The sequence below is a fragment of the Balaenoptera acutorostrata genome, chromosome 10 (genome assembly GCF_949987535.1).
Source record: "Balaenoptera acutorostrata chromosome 10, mBalAcu1.1, whole genome shotgun sequence".
NCBI lineage: Eukaryota > Metazoa > Chordata > Mammalia > Artiodactyla > Balaenopteridae > Balaenoptera > Balaenoptera acutorostrata.
The window spans coordinates 86,702,267-86,722,307 of NC_080073.1; the positions used below are offsets into that span (position 1 = coordinate 86,702,267).

General features: G+C 40.1%; 1 protein-coding gene across 1 annotated transcript in view; it reads right to left on the reverse strand.

Annotated features, from left to right (window-relative positions):
- Positions 1–7,086: 7,086 nt before the first annotated feature.
- SCGN (secretagogin, EF-hand calcium binding protein) overlaps positions 7,087–20,041 on the reverse strand; it is a 44,260-nt gene continuing 31,305 nt past the window's right edge. Inside the window, exons 8-11 of the mRNA XM_007186293.2 lie at positions 14,439–14,484; positions 14,132–14,191; positions 12,533–12,601; positions 7,087–7,215 (exon numbers count right to left, since the gene is read on the reverse strand). Coding sequence (XP_007186355.2) covers positions 7,087–7,215; positions 12,533–12,601; positions 14,132–14,191; positions 14,439–14,484 — 304 coding nt within the window. The remainder of the gene's footprint in view (positions 7,216–12,532; positions 12,602–14,131; positions 14,192–14,438; positions 14,485–20,041) is intronic.

A 20,041-nucleotide genomic window follows, 5' to 3' on the forward strand; every position in this document is an offset into this window, starting at 1 on the left:
CAGAAGCCTCTGGACCACCTGTCTTACTAGTCTGTTATGGTCCAGGAAATGTTTCCCTTTTGTTGCTTCTTCCCATATCTAGAGTTATAATATTACAATCATTGATCTTATAGAGCTGGATATTTGATCAACTGTTTCAAGTCACCTAATTATTAATTTTATCTGAGGCTCAGTCACACATTTAGTAATGCAAGAAACAATCTTATAAAATAAGCAGAATACAAGTAATATAGCTAGTAACATTAATAAGGTCATAAGTAAATATTTAAACTAAGAACTTACATTCAGTATGGCCCAGTGTCTCACCAGGTTATCTGACCAGTCTGTTCTGCCCCAATCACAGTCTTTAAGGGAAATGATATATTGGCTGCACCTGTAGGTGGTCTGCACCTATAAGGTGAGTGGTGAGTCATCATGACCCCTTATAAGTTAGAGAAACAAATATTATAGTCTAAAGAGTTACACAGCTGGCATCAGAGGGAGAAAAATTGATCTTTATGGTTGAGCAGGTATTTCTGCCACTGGGGAGTCTGGTTAATGCAGAATGCAGATAGATGCATGATGCACACTAGAGGGGAGGGAGGAGGCCCAAATTGGCAGAGAAAATTTTTGTTTGAATTCTTCTTGTCATGCCTTAAACTGTGAATTTCTGTTTCATTACTGGGCACTGTGCTAAGAGATGTATGTGTGTGTGTAGTGGTCAGGTAGGGCCAGCTTCTGGAAGAAATCTAAAACAAGGTTTTCTGATCTTAAAAGAAGCTTATCACTTCATTGGAAATGACAAAACCAGACGTATAAAACAACTACAGAAGGATTAGAATCAAATTATAGAGTATTGGTTAAACAATGACAGAAATTGGGGGGTAAAAGGACATCGGTGGAGAGTATTGGGGCAGGCTCTATGGGAAAGTTGACGCTTGAGCAGACCTTTGAAGAAAGGGTGGATTTTAATTGGTCAAGGGGAAGAGGAATGAGGTGGGAGGTGCGAAGGGACTAGAGACCAGACAGAGGTAAAGAAGAGGGAATGGGCAGCTGTAGGCACCGCAGTGAGAGGCGGGAAGGGGCAGCTGAGGAGAGCAGAGCCGACCCTCAGGGAAAGGAGCCCACCTGGGAGGCACTGAGATGTCCTAGGGATGTGGAGATGCAGAGAACCAGTGAAGAGGGAAGGTTAGCAGTCATGATAATTAGTTCCTCTAAACCTGGAGGGAAAGAAGAGATAGGATCAATTAGGGAATAGAAACACATTTTTATCTGCCAGGTTGATTGTTTGTTTTCATAGTTAGAAACTTATATTGTCCTAGAAGTCTCATAGACTCTAAGTATCTTTACCAGAATAAAGCAGAAATATGCCGACTATTGCTGTTCCTAAAACTTACAGACTTTCAGAACTTATAAGTTCATAAGCAATCAAGAAGCAGAATTAAAGCCTATGGGTCTGGTAATAGGGCCTCTGAAGCTGTTTTTTTGGTTTGTTTGTTTTTTGTTTTTTTTTTTAATGCCAAGTCTTGTCTGAGTTCAGTCAGAAAGTCTGTTATTTGTGCAACTATTAAATTCATTCAAACTGCTGGATTTCATAGGATTTTTGGCTGAACTGATCAGATACTGCAGTGTCAGGATAAAGTAAAGCTGGTACCCACACCAGTTTTACTGAAATTTTACAGAAATGAATGATTGGATTCTATCACTCAACCTTTTATTTTAGGCTACATTATGCAGCAAATATAATCACATTCTTTTTTGCTTTAATGTCATGTAGACATATATTAAAGCAAAATAGAATGTAATATATATATGTATATACATGTAGAAGAAGATTATATGTATATAATCTTTTTTATTTATGTATCCATTGATGGGCACTTAGATGGTCTTTGCATCTTGGCTGTTGTGAATGATGCTGCAAAGAAACATGAAAGTGAAGGTACCTCTTCAAGATCCTGATTTTATTTCCTTTGGCTGTATACCCAGAAGTAGAATTGCTGGATCCTATGGTAGTTCTGTTTTTATTTTTTTGAGGAACCTCCGTACTGTTTTCCACACTAGCTGAACCAATTTACATTCCCACCAAGAGTGCACAAGCGTTCCCTTTTCTCCACATCCTTACAAACACTTATCGCTTGTCTTTTTGATAATGGCCATTCTAATAGGTGTGAGGTAATATCTCATTGTGGTTTTGATTTGTATTTCTCTGATGATTAGTAATGTTGAGCACCTTTTGACATACCTGTTGTTCATTTGTATGTCTTCTTTGGCAAAATGTCTATTCAGATCCTCTTCCCATTTTTTAACCAGATTGTTTGTTTTTTGCTACTGAGTTGTATGAGTTTCTTGTATATTTTGGATATTAATCCCTTATTTGACAGATGGTTTGCAAATATTTTCTCCCATTCTGTAGGTTGCCTCTTCATTTTAACTGTTTTTACTGCTGTGCAGAAGCTTTTTCGTTCGATGTAATTCCACTTACTGACTTTTGCTCCTGTTGCTTGTGCTTTTGGTGTCATATCCAAAAAAATCATTGCCAAGACCAATGTCAAGGAGCTCTTTCTGTGTTTTTGTCTAGTAGTTTTATAGTTTCAGGTCTTACATTTAAATCTTTAATCCATTTCACGTTAATTTTTGTCGAGTGGTATAAGATGAGTATCCAATTTCATTCTTGTGCATGTGGCTATCCAGTTTCCCCAACACCATTTATTGAAGACACTATTCTTTCCCTTGAGCATTCTTGGCTCCCTTGCCAAATATTAGTTGACCATATATGCGAGGGTTTATTTCTGGCCTCTCAATTCTGTTCCATTGGTCTATGTGTCTGTTTTTTTATGCCATACCATACCATTCTGATAACTGTAGCTTTGTAATATAGTTTGAAATCAGGAAGTGTGATGTCTCCAGCTTTGGTCTTCTTTCTTAGGCTTGCTTTAGTTATTTGTGGTCTTTTGTGGTTCCATACAAATTTTAAGATTACTTTTTCTGCCTATATGAAAAATGCTATTGGAATTTTGATATGGATTGCATTGAATATTAGATGGCTCTGGGTAGTATTGACATTTTAACAATATTAATTCTTCCAAATGATAAACACAGGATATCTTTCCATTTATTTGCGCCTTCTTCAATTTCTTTCATCAAAGTCTTACAGTTTTCAATGTACATATCTTTCACTTCCTTGGTTAAATTTATTCCTAAGTATTTTATTATGTTTGATGCTATTGTAAATGGGATTGTTTTCTTTGTTCCTTTTTCATGTATTTTGTTGTTAGAATGTAAAAATGCTATATACTACAGCATTTTGCATGTTGATTTTGTATACTGCAACTTTACTGAATTCATTTATTAGTTCTAACAGGTTTTTGGTGGAGTCTTTAGGATTTTCTCTATATAAGATCACATCATCAGCAAATAGAGACAATTCTACTTCTTCCTTTCTGATTTGGAATGAATGAGCAAACATCTTCAGCAAGGAGCACAGCTTTCTGGGGTGCCATCACACCTTTCCCCAACCCATCAAATATTTACAGCATGGGTTTTTTTTTTTTTTTTTAATATTTATTTATTTATTTATTTATTTTTGGCTGTGTTGGGTCTTCGTTTCTGTGCGTGGGCTTTCTCCAGTTGCGGCAAGCGGGGGCCACTCTTCATCGCGGCGCGCGGGCCTCTCACTATCGTGGCCTCTCCTGTTGTGGAGCACAGGCTCCAGACGCACGGGCTCAGTAGTTGTGGCTCACGGGCCTAGTTGCTCCGCGGCATGTGGGATCTTCCCAGACCAGGGCTCGAACCCGTGTCCCCTGCATTGGCAGGCAGATTCTCAACCACTGCGCCACCAGGGAAGCCCTACAGCATGGGTTTTGATAAGAGACTTCTGCCTTCTGTCAGTCCCTTATTCAGCACTCTGTTCCCCTTTGGTGCTCCAGCAAAGGGCTAAGACCAGTTATTTTCCTTGGCCATTGCTATAGACTGAATGTTTGTGTCCCTCCAAAATTTATATGGTGAAGCTTAATCCCCAACATGTTGACATTTGGAGATTTGACCTTTGGGAGGTGATTAGGTCACAGCACAGAGTCCTCCTCATAAATGAGATTACTGCCCTTATAAAAGAGACTACAGAGAGTTCATTTCTCCTTCTACCATTGGAGGACACAGGAATAGACATCTGTCTATGAACCAAGAAGCAGGTTCTCACCAGACACTGAATCTACCAGGACCTTGAATTTGGACTTACCAGCCTCTAGAACTGTGAAAAATAAATGTTTGTTGCTTAAGCCACCCAGTCAATAGTATTTTTGTTATAGTAGCCAGAATGGACTGAGATAACTATCCATTAATGTGCATACCAGCACCTATATTATAGGACATGAGGCTCAAACTTCTTGAGAATGTTTTTGAGTGAACTCATTCCTTAAGTGGAACAAACCCACCTTCCTTCCACTTAAAGATCTCCACCAGCCCTTTCTTTGGATGCTGGGAAAGGTCTTTGCCAACCTAAGGTTATGACTGAGCAAGAAACCTGAGAGCTTCTGATAGAATCTCAGCCATATGCCGTGACCGAAAGCTTGCTGGTGCTCAAGGCAAGTAGCTGCCCTCAATGAATCTTAACAAATTACCCTTAAAAGACTAAAGCTTCCCTTCCCCACTCACTTCCACCTCCATTATCTCCAGAAAGACACTGAGGACCCTTTGGCTAAGAATTTATACAGTCATGGCTGGAGCAGTAACCTCAAAAGTTCTCCTCATGTAGCTAAAGGGAGAGTCATGAATTAAATGAATATATGTCAGCTTTGGGTCCAGTTTTTATTTTTTCCTTCTTGTGAGCTTAGGTTGTCTCAACCCTGGAAACAAATGTTTTCTCTTTGAAGGGTGTGTGGGTACACAGCTCAACATTTGGACAATGAGGAGAAGTCTGCCTTCTTGGCTTGCCCTGTACTCCTTCCTGGGCTCTCTTTAAGCTCCCATGAAGCATTAATCCACACTGAATGACCCAGACTTAGAGAAATGTTCTGCTGGGGGCTGCTGTGGACCCCACAGTGAGACCAAACCTGTGGGGAAGAGCCAAGGTTTCCTGAAAGGTGCATGAAAATTGGCCATTATTTGTATAAATGTCCCACATCTTCTTTATCCATTCATCTGTCGATGGACATTTAGGTTGTTTCCATGTTTTGGCTATTGTGAATAGTGCTGCTATGAACATAGGGATGCATGTATCTTTTGAATTATAGTTTTGTCTGGGTATATTCCCAGGAGTGGGATTGCTGGGTCATAGGGTAATTCTATTTTCAGTTTTCTGAGGAACCTCCATACTGTTCTCCATAGTGGCTGCACCAACTTGCATTCCCACCAACAGTGTAGGAGGGTTCCGTTTTCTCCACACCCTCTGCAGCATTTGTCATTTGTAGATGTTTTAATGATGGCCATTCTGACAGGTATGAGGTGGTGACTCATTGTAGTTTTGATTTGCATCTCTCTAATAATTAGTGATGTTGAGCATCATTTTAGTGCCTACTGGCCATCTGTATGTCTTCTTTGGAGAAATGTTTATCAAGGTCTTCTGCCCATTATTCAATTGGGTTGTTTGCTTTTTTGTTGTTGAGTTGTATGAACTGTTTGTATATTTTGGAGATTAAGCCCTTTTCTGTCGCATCATTTGAAAATCGGCCATTGTTGACCCCCTGACTCCCAACCTCTGATATGTATGAGCACAGACATGCTGCTTAGCTTCTATTTGCCTCAGTTTCTTCATCTCTAAGGTGGGTGTCGTGAGAGTACCTACCTCATAGGGTTTGGTGAGGACTAAATTAGTTAAGGTATGGAAAGCATCTAGAAGTACATGGCACATAGAAAGCACTTGATCAAATAGTAATTATGGATACTAATTATCTGTATGTTGGAAGTAAGGGGCACCTAAGAGGAAGGGAACCAGGTTAGGACCTGTGTGTGCCAGTGAGGGAGAGCTCTGTGAGTGGTAGAATTTCTTGGGTTATGGTCAGCTCTAAGTGAACCATGCTACACTGTAATTTTTCTGAATTACCTACAACACTTCGTTAAACCTGACATTCCTGCACAGTCTGGTATAAGGTAGGGGTGTTCTGGAAAATAAAGTGTCAGGACAGCAGAGGAATCAATCTGTCTGCCCCTGCCCCAGGGGGACTGAGTCAAGAGTTCCAGGAGTGAAGGGAGGGGGTCTGGTCCATGGGGGATCCAGCAGCCTGCAGAGGGGCCCACAATAGTCACAGGCATAGGAGGAGGCCTCAGGGGTCCCAGATTTGCCAGAGGAAACTGTTGGAAGGGGAATGGTTGGAGGGGGTGACGGATGCTTGGGTTACCTGGGAAAGATTTTCTCCAGATTTCTTCTGTATTCCTGCCTGCTTGGCCATGTGAGTTCGCAAAGCACCTAAGAGCAAAACCCAGCCGAGGATGAGTGTTCTGGTCTTCTCCACGCAGTGAGATAAAAGTGACTATTGGCAACTCCTACTTTGACTCCAACTCATCCGGGCACCTGAGAACTACAGAAGGACTGGTGATGTGGACTCCATCCAGGATCTTGCCCTTCTCTCTCCTTCTCCTCTTTCCCCCACCCCAGTTAGAGAAGTAGTTCATCCATCCAACCATCAGGTAGAACCCTCCAAAGGTCACAACACAAAAACAGTTATCAGTGCATCTTTGTTTCCAGCTGCAGGTTTATTTCCACTTCAAAATCTATTTGTAAAAGTCACGGGACTGCCACGAATGCCACAGACCATTCAGCAGAAAGCCGAAAAGAAGAGCGCAGATAGATGGACTCAGCTGCCCCACCTCCGCAGTGACTGGGGGAGGACAAGCCAAGCAGATCCTGGAGGTCAGCTGAGTCTTTAGGGGGACAGGAAAGCCCAGGGTCAAGCGGAATATAACACAGACCCTGCGTGGGGGGCTTCCAGTAAAGGCAGGAAAACACCAGGCCATTAAAAAGAAGGCCCTCAGGTCCTCCCCTTGCCCAAGAACACCACACCATTTGTTAGAACGTTTGCCTTCTGTGTCCCCAGTAGCAAAGCACAGATACAGTTTTACCAGCAGGAGCTCAGAAACACGCTAAGAGCAAAAGGCAAAGCGGTGTGGGGATTAGGGGTTGATTTTCAGCCCAAGACACAAAGCCAGCTCAGACTTCTGAATTTTTCCATCCTTATTCACATCGCAGTGACGCAAAAGAATCTCCCGGAACTTATCAAGGTCCACGCCGCTGATGCTGGGCTGAGGACAATAAAAATAACATGTCAGTAGGCAAGCCAATGGCAGTCCCACCCTTTGATGCCACCCTGCCTCCCCTCCATGTTTGCTAAGCTTAGGGGACACCCTGCCTTCTGAGAGCCCCTCCCTGGAAACAGGCCATGAGGGAGTGATTCTATCTCCTCATCCCACCAAATGTTGCCAAGGATAAGTTTTCTGCCCACAAGTTCATTTCTCAGCATGTCCCTTCAGGCAAAAGAATGTCTATTCCCACATCATTTCTCTGCAGTTCTAACAGAAAGCCTGCCTTTTTCTCAACCATAATAAAGATATTTTGCCTTAGAGCAGAGGATCGTCACCAAAAATTCTGTCTCACTACACCGCTGGGAGAAGGCACATTTATTATCTATCTCCCTGTGGGAGGTTTCTGTGCCTCTAGTTTTTAAAAGGGTTACAATGCATGAAAATCTAACTAAAGAATTATGTTGTTGAGCTAGATAGGCCCCATCACATTTATTCCAAGGGGATATTTCAGGGGCTAAGGAGGAATTGTGAATCAGGTCAGCTAGGAAAATATTCTAAACTCAAAGGCCTGCAAAAGTGAGCAATGCTGGAACTAAGTGATTCTCCCTAGGTTATTTTATTTAATCCTCGTGGTAACTTTGCAAAGTAAATGATTATGCCTTGTTTACAGATTATGCCTCGTTTACAGATTAGGACACGGAGGCTCAGAAAGAGCTGAGACATCTTGCCAAGCTAGAAAGAGGCAACAGCATTTTTGATCCCAAGTCTTTTGTCTCCAGTTAAGTGCTTATTTCACCAGTTCTCACTGCTCTCATGGCGAAATCGCTGGCCTAATGAAGCTGTATGCATGGTGATGAATCTAAATTTAAAAGTCAGTGTCCGGAGAGAAAGGAAAACATCAGATTTCCAAACCCCTTGATCGTGGACTAGTTATGAGTGAGCAGCAGAGGCTCACTCTGCAGGGTTTGATTTCAGGAACTCTTGGAAGCAGCCCTCATCACCCAACCCCACCCCAAGGTTTCCTCACTTCCAAAGAAAGCTCTAGAAAACCTGCAATAGGAAACAAAACCTTTCATTCTGCAACTAGACAGCCATAGTAAGACAAGCTAATTTGCACCGTCCCACAGGGTAAATGACTGACACGAAATCTACCCCTGATAGCAGGTTTTAACAGAGCGATGGAGGGGAGGGAACAGCAGGAACGGGGAGCCATACGGCAGAGCAAGAAGAAAAAATGCCGAAGTGGGGCAGGATTCTGGGAGATATCAGGAGGTGAAAGGGTCTGGGGCCAGAAGCTAAACTTGGCGAACTTCACTCCTCTGCCAAGAATACCTGAGTGTTTGGACTAAGAGGCTAACACGTAACACATTGTCAATAGGTTCTCTTTGTCGGGGCTCTAGAGGATAGCTCCCTGGGTGTCAGTGCCAGGCAGGTATAGATGTGGCCTGAGGAAACGTGGCCTAGAGGTCCTGAACACAGCAAGCTACACTCTGTGGCTCTGTATTAGAGGCTTATTTGTTGTACGGTTACAAGTGGGGATATTTGGTTTTCAGTATCCTCAAACCACGTTTGCTAAATCCTTTCTGCAGCAAGTGACACCCTGCCCCAGGATCCTTTTAGTAAATTCCCACACTTAGAAAAGACTCGGGTGGTAGTCATGTACATATTAGCATATATTAATTTGCCAAGGCATTTATGCGATACCAAACTATTCTAAGCTTTTTTTTTTTTTCTAATTTGTTTCCTTTAAGTGAGTAGAAATATCTTAGGTTGTGTGCAGGCATGTGTCGGGGAGGCAGTTGTGGGTATGAATGTGGGTGTGTGTATAAAGGAAGTTTCTTTGGATCTTTTGAGTTGTGGGTTTTGGGTTCTGTGGGGTTTTTAAAAATTTGTTTATTTTTGGCTGCGTTGGGTCTTTTTTGCTGCACACGGGCTTTCTCTAGTTGCGGCAAGCGGGGACCACTCCTCGTTGCGGTGGGTGTGCTTCTCATTGTGGTGGCTTCTCTTGTTGCGGAGCATGGGCTCTAGGCATGTGGGCTTCAGTAGTTGTGGCACGAGGGCTCAGTAGTTGTGGCTCGCAGGCTCAGTAGTTGTGGCGCACGGGCTTAGCTGCTCCACAGCATGTGGGATCTTTCCGGACCAGGACTCGACCCCGTGACCCCTGCATTGGCAGGCTAATTCCCAACCACTGCGCCACCAGGGAAGCCCTTGAGTTATGTTTTTAATGCTTGACAAATCACCAGGAGTCAGGAGGACTGAATGCCACTGCTAAAAAAATGCTTGGATCACAGAAGACAAATCATTTGAAACCACTGAGGGCTTCTATTTTAATAACAAGTTGCCAATATAAATGCATGCAGGTTCCTGATCTAAGGCCTCTATGAGTCCCCTCTTGCCAACCATCTTCTTGTCAACAACAGAGAAAAGCAGATGGTGTATCTAGCAGGGAAAAGAATAAACTTTTGGAGGCCTGGGGGCAGGACCTCTCATCATCTCCAGGCAGACACCCTGGTCATCTCTGGCATCGCTTTTATTTGGTTTCCAACATTTTTGTTCACATTGCTACTTCTCCTTGGTGGGTGCTTGGAATCTTCAATGTCTTGCCTTCCCACTTTCTAGTTTAGGTTGTAGATTCTTGTGTTGATTTTCTTGCTGTGCTAAGTGAGCTACAGGCTTTCAGAAAGTCTTCTGTAGAAATTATGGTGTCTGCTCCCTCAGGGACTTGCTATCTGATCACACTGATGGAGGACAGCCTAGGGTAGCATTTTCCAGAGGTTAAAGAAAAGGGTGGGTGTTCTGGTAACCAAATAATTTTGTTAACACAAATTCAACATATGCATCATATATGACTGTACAAGAACTAAAAGGCTATAAAATAAGCTTACTTCAGGGTTATTATTGCAAACACTGGGGATCCTGACCAGGACTGTATGTTTAGAAACTGAACCAGCTCCCTGCTGACCCCATGGCATGCTCTGATAGTTGCTTTTAAAATAAATCCCAGATACTGGTTTAATTGTCCTGTGGCCCTTTCTTTTTTTTGTTTTAAATTAATTAATTTATTTATTTTTGGCTGTGTTGGGTCTTCATTTCTGTGCGAGGGCTTTCTCCAGTTGCGGCAAGCAGGGGCCACTCTTCATCGCGGTGCGCGGGCCTCTCACTGTCGCGGCCTCTCCCATTGCGGAGCACGGGCTCCAGACGTGCAGGCTCAGTAGTTGTGGCTCACGGGCTTAGTTGCTCCGCGGCATGTGGGATCCTCCCAGACCAGGGCTCGAACCCGTGTCCCCTGCATTGGCAGGCGGATTCCCAACCACTGCGCTGTGACCCTTTCTTATAAGATGAAAATAAAGAAAATAGTCACAGGAGATGGCTCTAGCTTATGAAGCTGAGAAATGTCAGATCTTCAGTGGTCTCAATGTCAGGGTCTCAGTGACCCAATGGTCATACTTCACTACATCTTTCAAATTGTATGTGAATATATATTTAAGCAACCTGGAAGACTAGAAAGATCCAATAAAGATAGGCACCCTCAATCATCTGGCTTCAGGGGAGAACATTAGTAACTAATTACTGCGTACATACTTTTTAGCTCAACAGATCAGCCTCCTATAAACTGCTTTTGTATTACTGACCACAGTCTGACCCAACCCTTAGAAACCAGCTGTCTCATATTGTCTGGTACTGACATGGAGAAGTGCTTTTTAGTTGCCCCAGTAGCCCCACAGAAATAGAGGGGCAAGGACAAAAGTGGTGGGGAGCCTCTGATTTCCCATAGAGGTGATACAAGTCCATCAAAGAGTGAGGCGGACTTCTGCCTCCAGCTCAGGGTTTTAGATGGTCATGAATTTTTCCCTTTAATTTTCTCTAGAAAAATGTCTTCTCTGCTCCGTTGCTGGTTTAGGTTTTACTTCCATCATCTCCCATTAACCTTTGGAAGCCATTGCCGAACCCAGAGACAGCTGAAAGATAATTGAAAGGATCTGTACGGATCTGAAGGCTCTGGGCTCTACACTCAGGCAATCAGGGACCCTGGCTCCACAGCAAAGAGGAGGCCACACAGCTCTGGAAAACAGGCTCCCCATCCCATCATTCTATCAAAAGCAACCTAAAACTCCAGTTAGGCAAGGGCTTCTGCTGTGCACCTTTAGTGTCCCATGGATAATTGCTCACTTTCTATTATAGAAGTCATTCTGGCATTAAATAGGTAATGAGTGAAATGGGATTTTAATTTAGCAAGCAGTGTAAAAGGCAATATCACACCAACACCCAGCAACTATCCTGGCTGTGCAAATGTTGGTGAAATCTCCAACAGGAGCACCACGTGAAGGGGACAAAGAAGTGGCAAGGGGCCAGTTGGGATGGGACTAATGAGAGTTAGGAGGCATCCTGATAAGAGAAATCTCATCCATGCCTGCTTAACTGCAGTATGTAAACTTCCTGGAGATTTACACAAAAATCGGTATCTGGGCATTTTTCCATGGCAAAACTCCATAGTTTTAATCAGGTTTTTCAAAAAGATCTGAGACTCCAAAAACCGTTAATAATTGTTGCTATTCAAATTTATTGCCATCTGGGCCAATCAGGAAACGACCATTGTGTCCTATACAGACCTCAAAAGAAATCCCTAAGGATATGAGACTATGAAATTCAGTGTCTATACAGTCTCATAGAAAAACACCCACACAGGAGTTGGAAAGTACCTGTTTAACTGGATCGTGCAGCCAGTCAGTACAATTCATCAGGATCTCAAAGGAGACTGCTTTTTTAAACATTGTTTACCCTACGTGAAACAGCTCTGTGATGTAGATATAATCTAAATATCATCAGTCCCAATTACTGCCTTGCTAGGTAAAACAGCCATCTTAGGCTAGGTGTTAGAGCAGCCCCTTGGTGTAAAAAAAAAAAAAAGAGAGAGAGAGAGAGAATCCCAAGTATGGGATTTATTACATGATATTAAAAGTTTTAGTTATTCTAATAACCAAGTCCACAGGAGAAGGACTTTCTGTAATCGAAAAATAAAGCAGTAAGATATATAGTGGCACTGTGCTCCTTTGGTAAAATAGATGACATTAAAGTGATGGTAACAAGAAGCTTCTATGGGGACTTCACTTAATTGAAACTACAAATGATCTTAAGAGAGAAGAGAGATTTTTTGGGCTTCAAAGTTTGAAAGCTCAAAGTTTGTTAAACAGACTACATCCCTAGATTTTCTCCAGCATTAATCTTTGGCCCTACTGATTCCCCAAAATAAACAGTGGAGTCAAAACGTCAACCCCAATCCATGATGGGGATGATCTACACAGCCTCGTGAAGTTACCTGGACAAGCTCCATCATGTCTTTGACAAACCCATCCACTTCTGGGCCTTCTAGGGCTCCAGTTTTACTCTGAAAAATAAAAGATCCAATCAACCAAATATCATTTTCTTAAGTCAGAAAGCTTAAAGAATAAATTATACAAATAGATCAAATCAGTATTCTTTTGTGACTGCAAACAAGTTTGGAAATGGCATGTTCCAACTTATCGTCTCTCTGCAGGATGTGAATGCTCCACATAAATCAGAAGCGCTCACTGTAAATAACTCCCTCCATTTAACCAAATAGGAAGCAGTAGTTTTGAGTTCCTTGGCTCTTACAAATAGCATTAATATGACATGTACTGACTTTATTTGCTTCCCAAATACTAGGACTCAGTTCAGACTAGTGCTAATTGAACATCCACTGATCCTTTGAAGGATAGGTTGACATTTTTAAATTTTGCTTTATGATTTAGCAATGATTTAATGAGTATCAAAACACATTTTAAATTCAAGAGAGACTAGACTGAGTGAGCATATTAGAATTACTATATGGTTCATGCATAAAATCTTTTATTTTTTCTACCCATTTTATAAGAATGCCTATAAAATATAATACATATTAACATATTTCAGTTTCTTCTCTAAAGTTCCAGTTAATGATAAGTCGTCCATTCTCTTCAAGGTTTTCTAATCCTGAACCTTTAAAATATTATAAAAACTCATTCCCTTAGTGTATTTACCAGACACTAATACAGTACTTGCCACATGCCAGGAACTCCTTGAAGAGCTTACGAACATGAATTCATTTAATTCTCATATAAGAAGTCCATGAGGTAGGTATTATCATTATCCCCATCACCCTAATTTTATAGATAAGGAAAATGAGGCACAGAGAGGTTAAGAAATTTGCCCAAGGTCACACAGCTCATGAGCCGTGATTCAAAGCCAGGTAATTGGTCACAGAGTCCTATATACTTAAACAGTTTGCTAGGCTGCCTCTTCCAGGTGATTTTCTTTTCTGCTCAGAGTATGACACACAGATATCCAGTCTGATTAGTTTCAGGATCTCTTATGACCTTTCTCAACTTTCTTTTTGTTTTCCTTGCTCCGTGCATTGTCCCACCTTGTCCTCAAGAAATTCAATCTCTTTGCCATACTTTGTTCTTTAGAATTATTATTTTCTCCCCTCTAAAGAAGGACCAAATAATAGTCTTATAAGAGAAATAGATTTTGTGCCAAATATGCCTGACTTTCCCCCTATTTCTTTAGGTGGTTGTGTTTTTTTATTTGACTGTTTGCTTTTGTGTTTGAGCATACTATGATAGATAGACACCAAGAAGGAGAAACTTTCTTTTAGCTTGGTTACAAGGAGCAAAATAATAATAATTATAATGTGATTTTATTCTCTTCTCCACCATAAGTACTCCTATGTCTATTTTTACTTAGTTCTCAGAAGTTTCATAGAGAAGCTGAGGGTACCTTGACATAGCAACACACATGTGCGATTGCTGTTCATTATATAAATTTAGGGTCTGTAAGTAGGATGACCCCACATAAGGGCTAAAAAAGCTTCCTACCTAAAGATGCCCAGCACAATATATTGAAAGGGCACACTTACGACATCATAGTGAGCAAAGATTTTCTCAAAGTCCCTCTTTCTTTCTTCAGTGGAACAAGCCTGTATATGGAGAAAGCACTATGTCAATCAGCAGTGTGAAACTTCCGTTGTACAGTTCTTCCAGGGTCTTAGACAACTTTTATAAACTTTGAGTCAACAGTTCCTAACCCCTTAATTCTGACACTGAGCCTTATCAGTCTCTAGATAAATTAAAGGCAATACAATTAGTTACCTTTCTTCCCTCCTTCTCAAATCTATAGAGCAACATGAATGATACAAATCCACCTAGAGAAATGCCACCACTTACATCCATTTTAAAGTGGAGAAGGAAGTTTTCCTGAAGAGCCAGAATCCTAAATGGGGGGGAAAAAAAAAAACCCAAAAACGTCATCCACATGATGATCTATCAGCTCTCAATTACAAGTAGATTTATAACTCTGGTGTGAGGAAAGGGCAGGCAATGTCCAGGTTATTCTGCAGAATAGGGTAGGTGCTTAAAAAATAGGAATTTGTACAATATAAAAACAAATAAAGACGGGAAAGACTTTCACAGGGATTAGTAGTCGCCATAGAGAGACATCTAAAAATTCCAGCAAGGTTTTAGGTACACGATCAATATGCAAAATTCAGTTGTATTTCGATATACTAGTAATGGCCAATCCAAAAGAGAAATTAAGAATACCATTCCATTTACAACAGTATCAAGAAGGATAAAATACTTAGGAATAAATATGATAAAAGAGACCTAAGACTTATAGACTGAAAACTATAAAACAATGTTGAAGAAAAACAAAGAAGAACTAAATAATAGTATTAAGGACATCCTGTGATCATGAGTTAGAAGACTTAATATTTTTAAGATGGCAATGCTCCTCAAATTTATCTACAGATCCAACACAATTCCTATAAAAATCCCAGTTGCCTTTTTTTGCAGAAATTGATAATCTGATAATTGATGATCTGCAATTCATGTGGAAATGCAAGGGATTCAGAATAGCCATAACTACACTTTTTAAAAGGGTAAATTATATAGTATATAAATTATACTCAATAAAAAATTATGTATTTCTCTTTCCTGCATAACTACAATTGTACTTCAGTGGAATAGAATCAGTTTCAAAAGACTAAAGCATTGGATTTGTGTTGAATTTATAATCACGGGTATATAGAGAGAAAGGCAGAAAAAATATCATACAACAATTTGGAAAGTTTTACTCCTTTGGATGCCCAGGGTAGAGAGAATTAAGTTGAGCCAAATAGAGGGTAGAATATCCTGAGACTCTGCAAGGAATACTGTCCTCATCTATTTTCTGGCACCAAGAAGTCTAAAGTATGTTGCCAGTTAGAGGACATATACTCGAGAGGTGATTGTATAGGAGTAATAGGGCTACATTTCACAGCTGGGGGTAGAGAAAGAAGATTCCCATGTGTAAATGTTTTAAGACCTTTTGTCATTGAATTAGTTTCTTATTGCTGCTATAACAAATTACCACAAACTTAGTGGCTTAAAACAACACAAATTAATATCTTACAGTACTGGAACTCAGAAGTCTGAAATGGATTTCACTGGTGTTTCAAGGTGTTGACGGGGCTGTATTCCTTCTGGAGGCTCTAGGGGAGAATCTGTTTCCCTGCCCTTTTCAGCTTCTAGAAGCTGCCTGCATTCTTTGGCTTATGGCCCCTTCCTCTACTTCAAAGCCAGCAATATAACATCTTCAAATTTCTCTGTGATTCTGATCTTTTGCCTCCTCCTTACATGTTTAAAGGTCCCTTGTTATCACACTGCACCTACCCAGGTACTCCAGAATAATCTCTTTATTTTAAGGTTTTTAATTAGCAACCTTAATTCTATCTGCAACCTTAGTTATCTTTGCCATATAACATAAAGTATTCACTGGTCCTGGGAATTAGGACATGAACATCTTTATTCTGCTTACCCTAATTGTCATTTTCAAATTCCATAGCAAAGTGGTTTTAAAATAATGTAGTAACTGTCTTATTGCTTTGCATCTCAATGCCACTTAACCCTTTCTTCAGTCCAGAACTATTCATTGAATCCTCCCATGTAGCTCTCACTGCGTGAGAAGCTATTCAGGAGATTAAGACATAGTCCCTACCAGCTAGGTAGGACTATAGTAGGGGTGTTTGTAAATCTGCAGAGGGGCTTTTTGTTTATCACAGGGATAGAATGGCCATGACTAGTGCTCTGCTTCACTGTTCAGTGTACAATTGCCATCCAGCCTGACCCTGAGGAACCTGGTATTATAGTTGCTCCCCCTAAGGGTTCTATCCATGTATTCTTTTTTTTTTTAATATCTTTATTAGAGTATAATTGCTTTACAATGGTGTGTCAGTTTCTGCTTTATAACAAAGTGAATCAGTTATACATATACATATGTCCCCGTATCTCTTCCCTCTTGCATCTCCCTCCCTCCCACCCTCCCTATCACACCCCTCTAGGTGGTCACAAAGCACCGAGCTGATCTCCCTGTGCTATGCGGCTGCTTCCCACACATTTGGTAGTATATATAAGTCCATGCCACTCTCTCACTTCGTCCCAGCTTACCCTTACCCCTTCCCATGTCCTCAAGTCCATTCTCTACGTCTGTGTCTTTATTCCTGTCCTGCCCCTAGGTTCTTCAGAACCATCTTTTTTTTTTTTTTTTAGATTCCATATATATGTGTTAGCATATGGTATTTATTTTTCTCTTTCTGACTTACTTCACTCTGTATGACAGTCTCTAGGTCCATCCACCTCACTACAAATAACTCGGTTTCATTCCTTTTTATGACTGAGTAATATTCCATTGTATGTATGTGCCACATCTTCTTTATCCATTCATCTGTTGATGGGCACGTAAGTTGCTTCCATGTCCTGGCTATTGTAAATAGAGCTGCAATGAACACTCTGGTACATGACTCTTTTTGAATTATGGTTTTCTCAGGGTATATGCCCAGTAGGGGGACTGCTGGGTCGTGTGGTTCTATTTTTAGTTTTTTAAGGAACCTCCATACTGTTCTCCATAGTGGCTGTGTCAATTTACATTCCCACCAACAGGGCAAGAGGGTTCCCTTCTCTCCACAGCCTCTCCAGCATTTATTGTTTGTAGATTTTTTGATGATGGCCATTCTGACTGGTGTGAGATGATATCTCATTGTAGTTTTGTTTTTTTTTTTAATTTTTATTTATTATTTATTTATTATGTTTATTTTTGGCTGTGTTGGGTCTTCGTTTCTGTGTGAGGGCTTTCTCCAGTTGCGGCGAGTGGGGGCCACTCTTCATCGCGGTGCGCGGGCCTGTCACCATCGCGGCCTCTCTTGTGGCGGAGCACAGGCTCCAGACGCGCAGGCTCAGTAGTTGTGGCTCACGGGCTTAGTTGCTCCGCGGCATGTGGGATCCTCCCAGACCAGGGCTCGAACCCGTGTCCCCTGCATTGGCAGGCAGATTCTCAACCACTGCGCCGCCAGGGAAGCCCCCTCATTGTAGTTTTGATTTGCATTTCTCTAATGATTAATGATGTTGAGCATTCTTTCATGTGTTTGTTGGCAATCTGTATATCTTCTTTGGAGAACTGTCTATTTAGGTCTTCTGCCCATTTTTGGATTGGGTTGTTTGTTTTTTTGATATTGAGCTGCATGAGTGGCTTGTATATTTTGGAGATTAATCCTTTGTCAGTTGCTTCATTTGCAAATATTTCTCCCATTCTGAGGGTTGTCTTTTCATCTTGTTTATGGTTTCCTTTGCTGTGCAAAAGCTTTTACGTTTCATTAGGTCCCATTTGTTTATTTTTGTTTGTATTTCCATTTCTCTAGGAGGTGGGTCAAAAAGGATCTTGCTGTGATTTATGTCATAGAGTGTTCTGCCTATGTTTTCCTCTAAGAGTTTGATGGTGTCTGGCCTTACATTTAGGTCTTTAATCCATTTTGAGTTTATTTTTGTGTATGGTGTTAGGGAGTGTTCTAATTTCATTCTTTTACATGTAGCTGTCCAGTTTTCCCAGCACCACTTATCGAAGAAGCTGTCTTTTCTCCACTGTATATTCTTGCCTCCTTTATCAAAGATAAGGTGACCATATGTGCGTGGGTTTATCTCTGGGCTTTCTATCCTATTCCATTGATCTATATTTCTGTTTTTGTGCCAGTACCATAGTGTCTTGATTATGTAGCTTTTTTTTTTTTTTTTTTTTTTTTTTTTTTTTTTTTGGGCTATAGAACTTTATCTTCTGATGATAACAGTTTTGTATACTTAGATTACACTTACTGGTAATTTTTTTTTTTTTTTTTTTTTTTTTTTTTGTTCCACACACACACACACTGTATTTTATTTTTACAAGAGATAGACTGACACCAAGCATTGTACATGGATGACCACAACAAAAGCAACAATGATTGCAATTACCAAACATGAAACACACTTATACTATGTCATAATATTGACATTCAGTCCAGTAATCCTCCACTGTAACAGCTCCTTTACTTTGCAGTGAAAATTGATTTGTATATTCTTTGCCTCTGAGTCCTTGTGGGATTTTTTTTTTTTTAATTCAGACAGAAAGTCACAAAAATTATACTCATCCTCATCAGTTCACTCAGTCCCATGTAATTAATTTCTTTTTTTTTCATCTTGATCTTTTGTTAGCACTTTTATGAGTTCATCAGTTTTTCATTAGAGTTCTGAAAATGCTTATTCATTCAGTTCAGCAGTACAGTCAGTTACCAGAAACCTGTACTTGTCAGAGTCTTTTCCATGAATTTCTTGAAGATGAAACTCTTTTATAGGAACATATTTGCAAAATCATCAGAGTACACCCAGAACTGTCTGTAAATGACAAAAGACTTAAAAATGACCATGGTTAAAGATTTGATGAAAGTTCATAATAATGCAGTTGACAAGAAAATTAGTTATTTCTGAGATATACATTTTAAAGTAATAACTAGGATTATTACTTATAACATTATACCAGAACATATAAGATTTTTAGACGTTTCCTGTAATGTCTGAAACATTTATATTAACATATTTCCATACATATTTCCATACAAATACAAATATAAGATTTTTAGAAATTTCATGTAATGTCTGAAACATTTATATTAACATATTTCCATACATATTTCCATACAAATACAAATATAAGATTTTTAGAAATTTCATGTAATGTCTGAAACATTTATATTAACATATTTCCATACATATTTCCATACAAATACAAGATTTTTAGAAATTTCATGTAATGTCTGAAACATTTATATTAACATATTTCCATACATATTTCCATACAAATACAAATATAAGATTTTTAGAAATTTCATGTAATGTCTGAAACATTTATATTAACATATTTCCATACATATTTCCATACAAATGCAAATATAAGATTTTTAGAAATTTCATGTAATGTCTGAAACATTTATATTAACATATTTCCATACAAATAACCCAATGAAAGTTTAGTATTAGTTGTTTTGTTTGTTTTTTTATACTGCAGGTTCTTATTAGGCATCAGTTTTATACACATCAGTGTATACATGTCAATCCCAATCGCCCAATTCAGCACATCACCATCCCCACCTCATCGCAGTTTTCCCCCCTTGGTGTCCATATGTCCATTCTCTACATCTGTGTCTCAACTTCTGCCCTGCAAACTGGCTCATCTGTACCATTTTTCTACGTTCCACATACATGCATTAACATACGATATTTGTTTTTCTCTTTCTGACTTACTTCACTCTGTATGACAGTCTCTAGATCCATCCACTTCTCAACAAATGACTCAATTTCGTTCCTTTTTATGGCTGAATAATATTCCATCGTATATATGTACCACAACTTCTTTATCCATTCGTCTGTTGATGGGCATTTAGGTTGCTTCCATGACCTGGCTATTGTAAATAGTGCTGCAATGAACA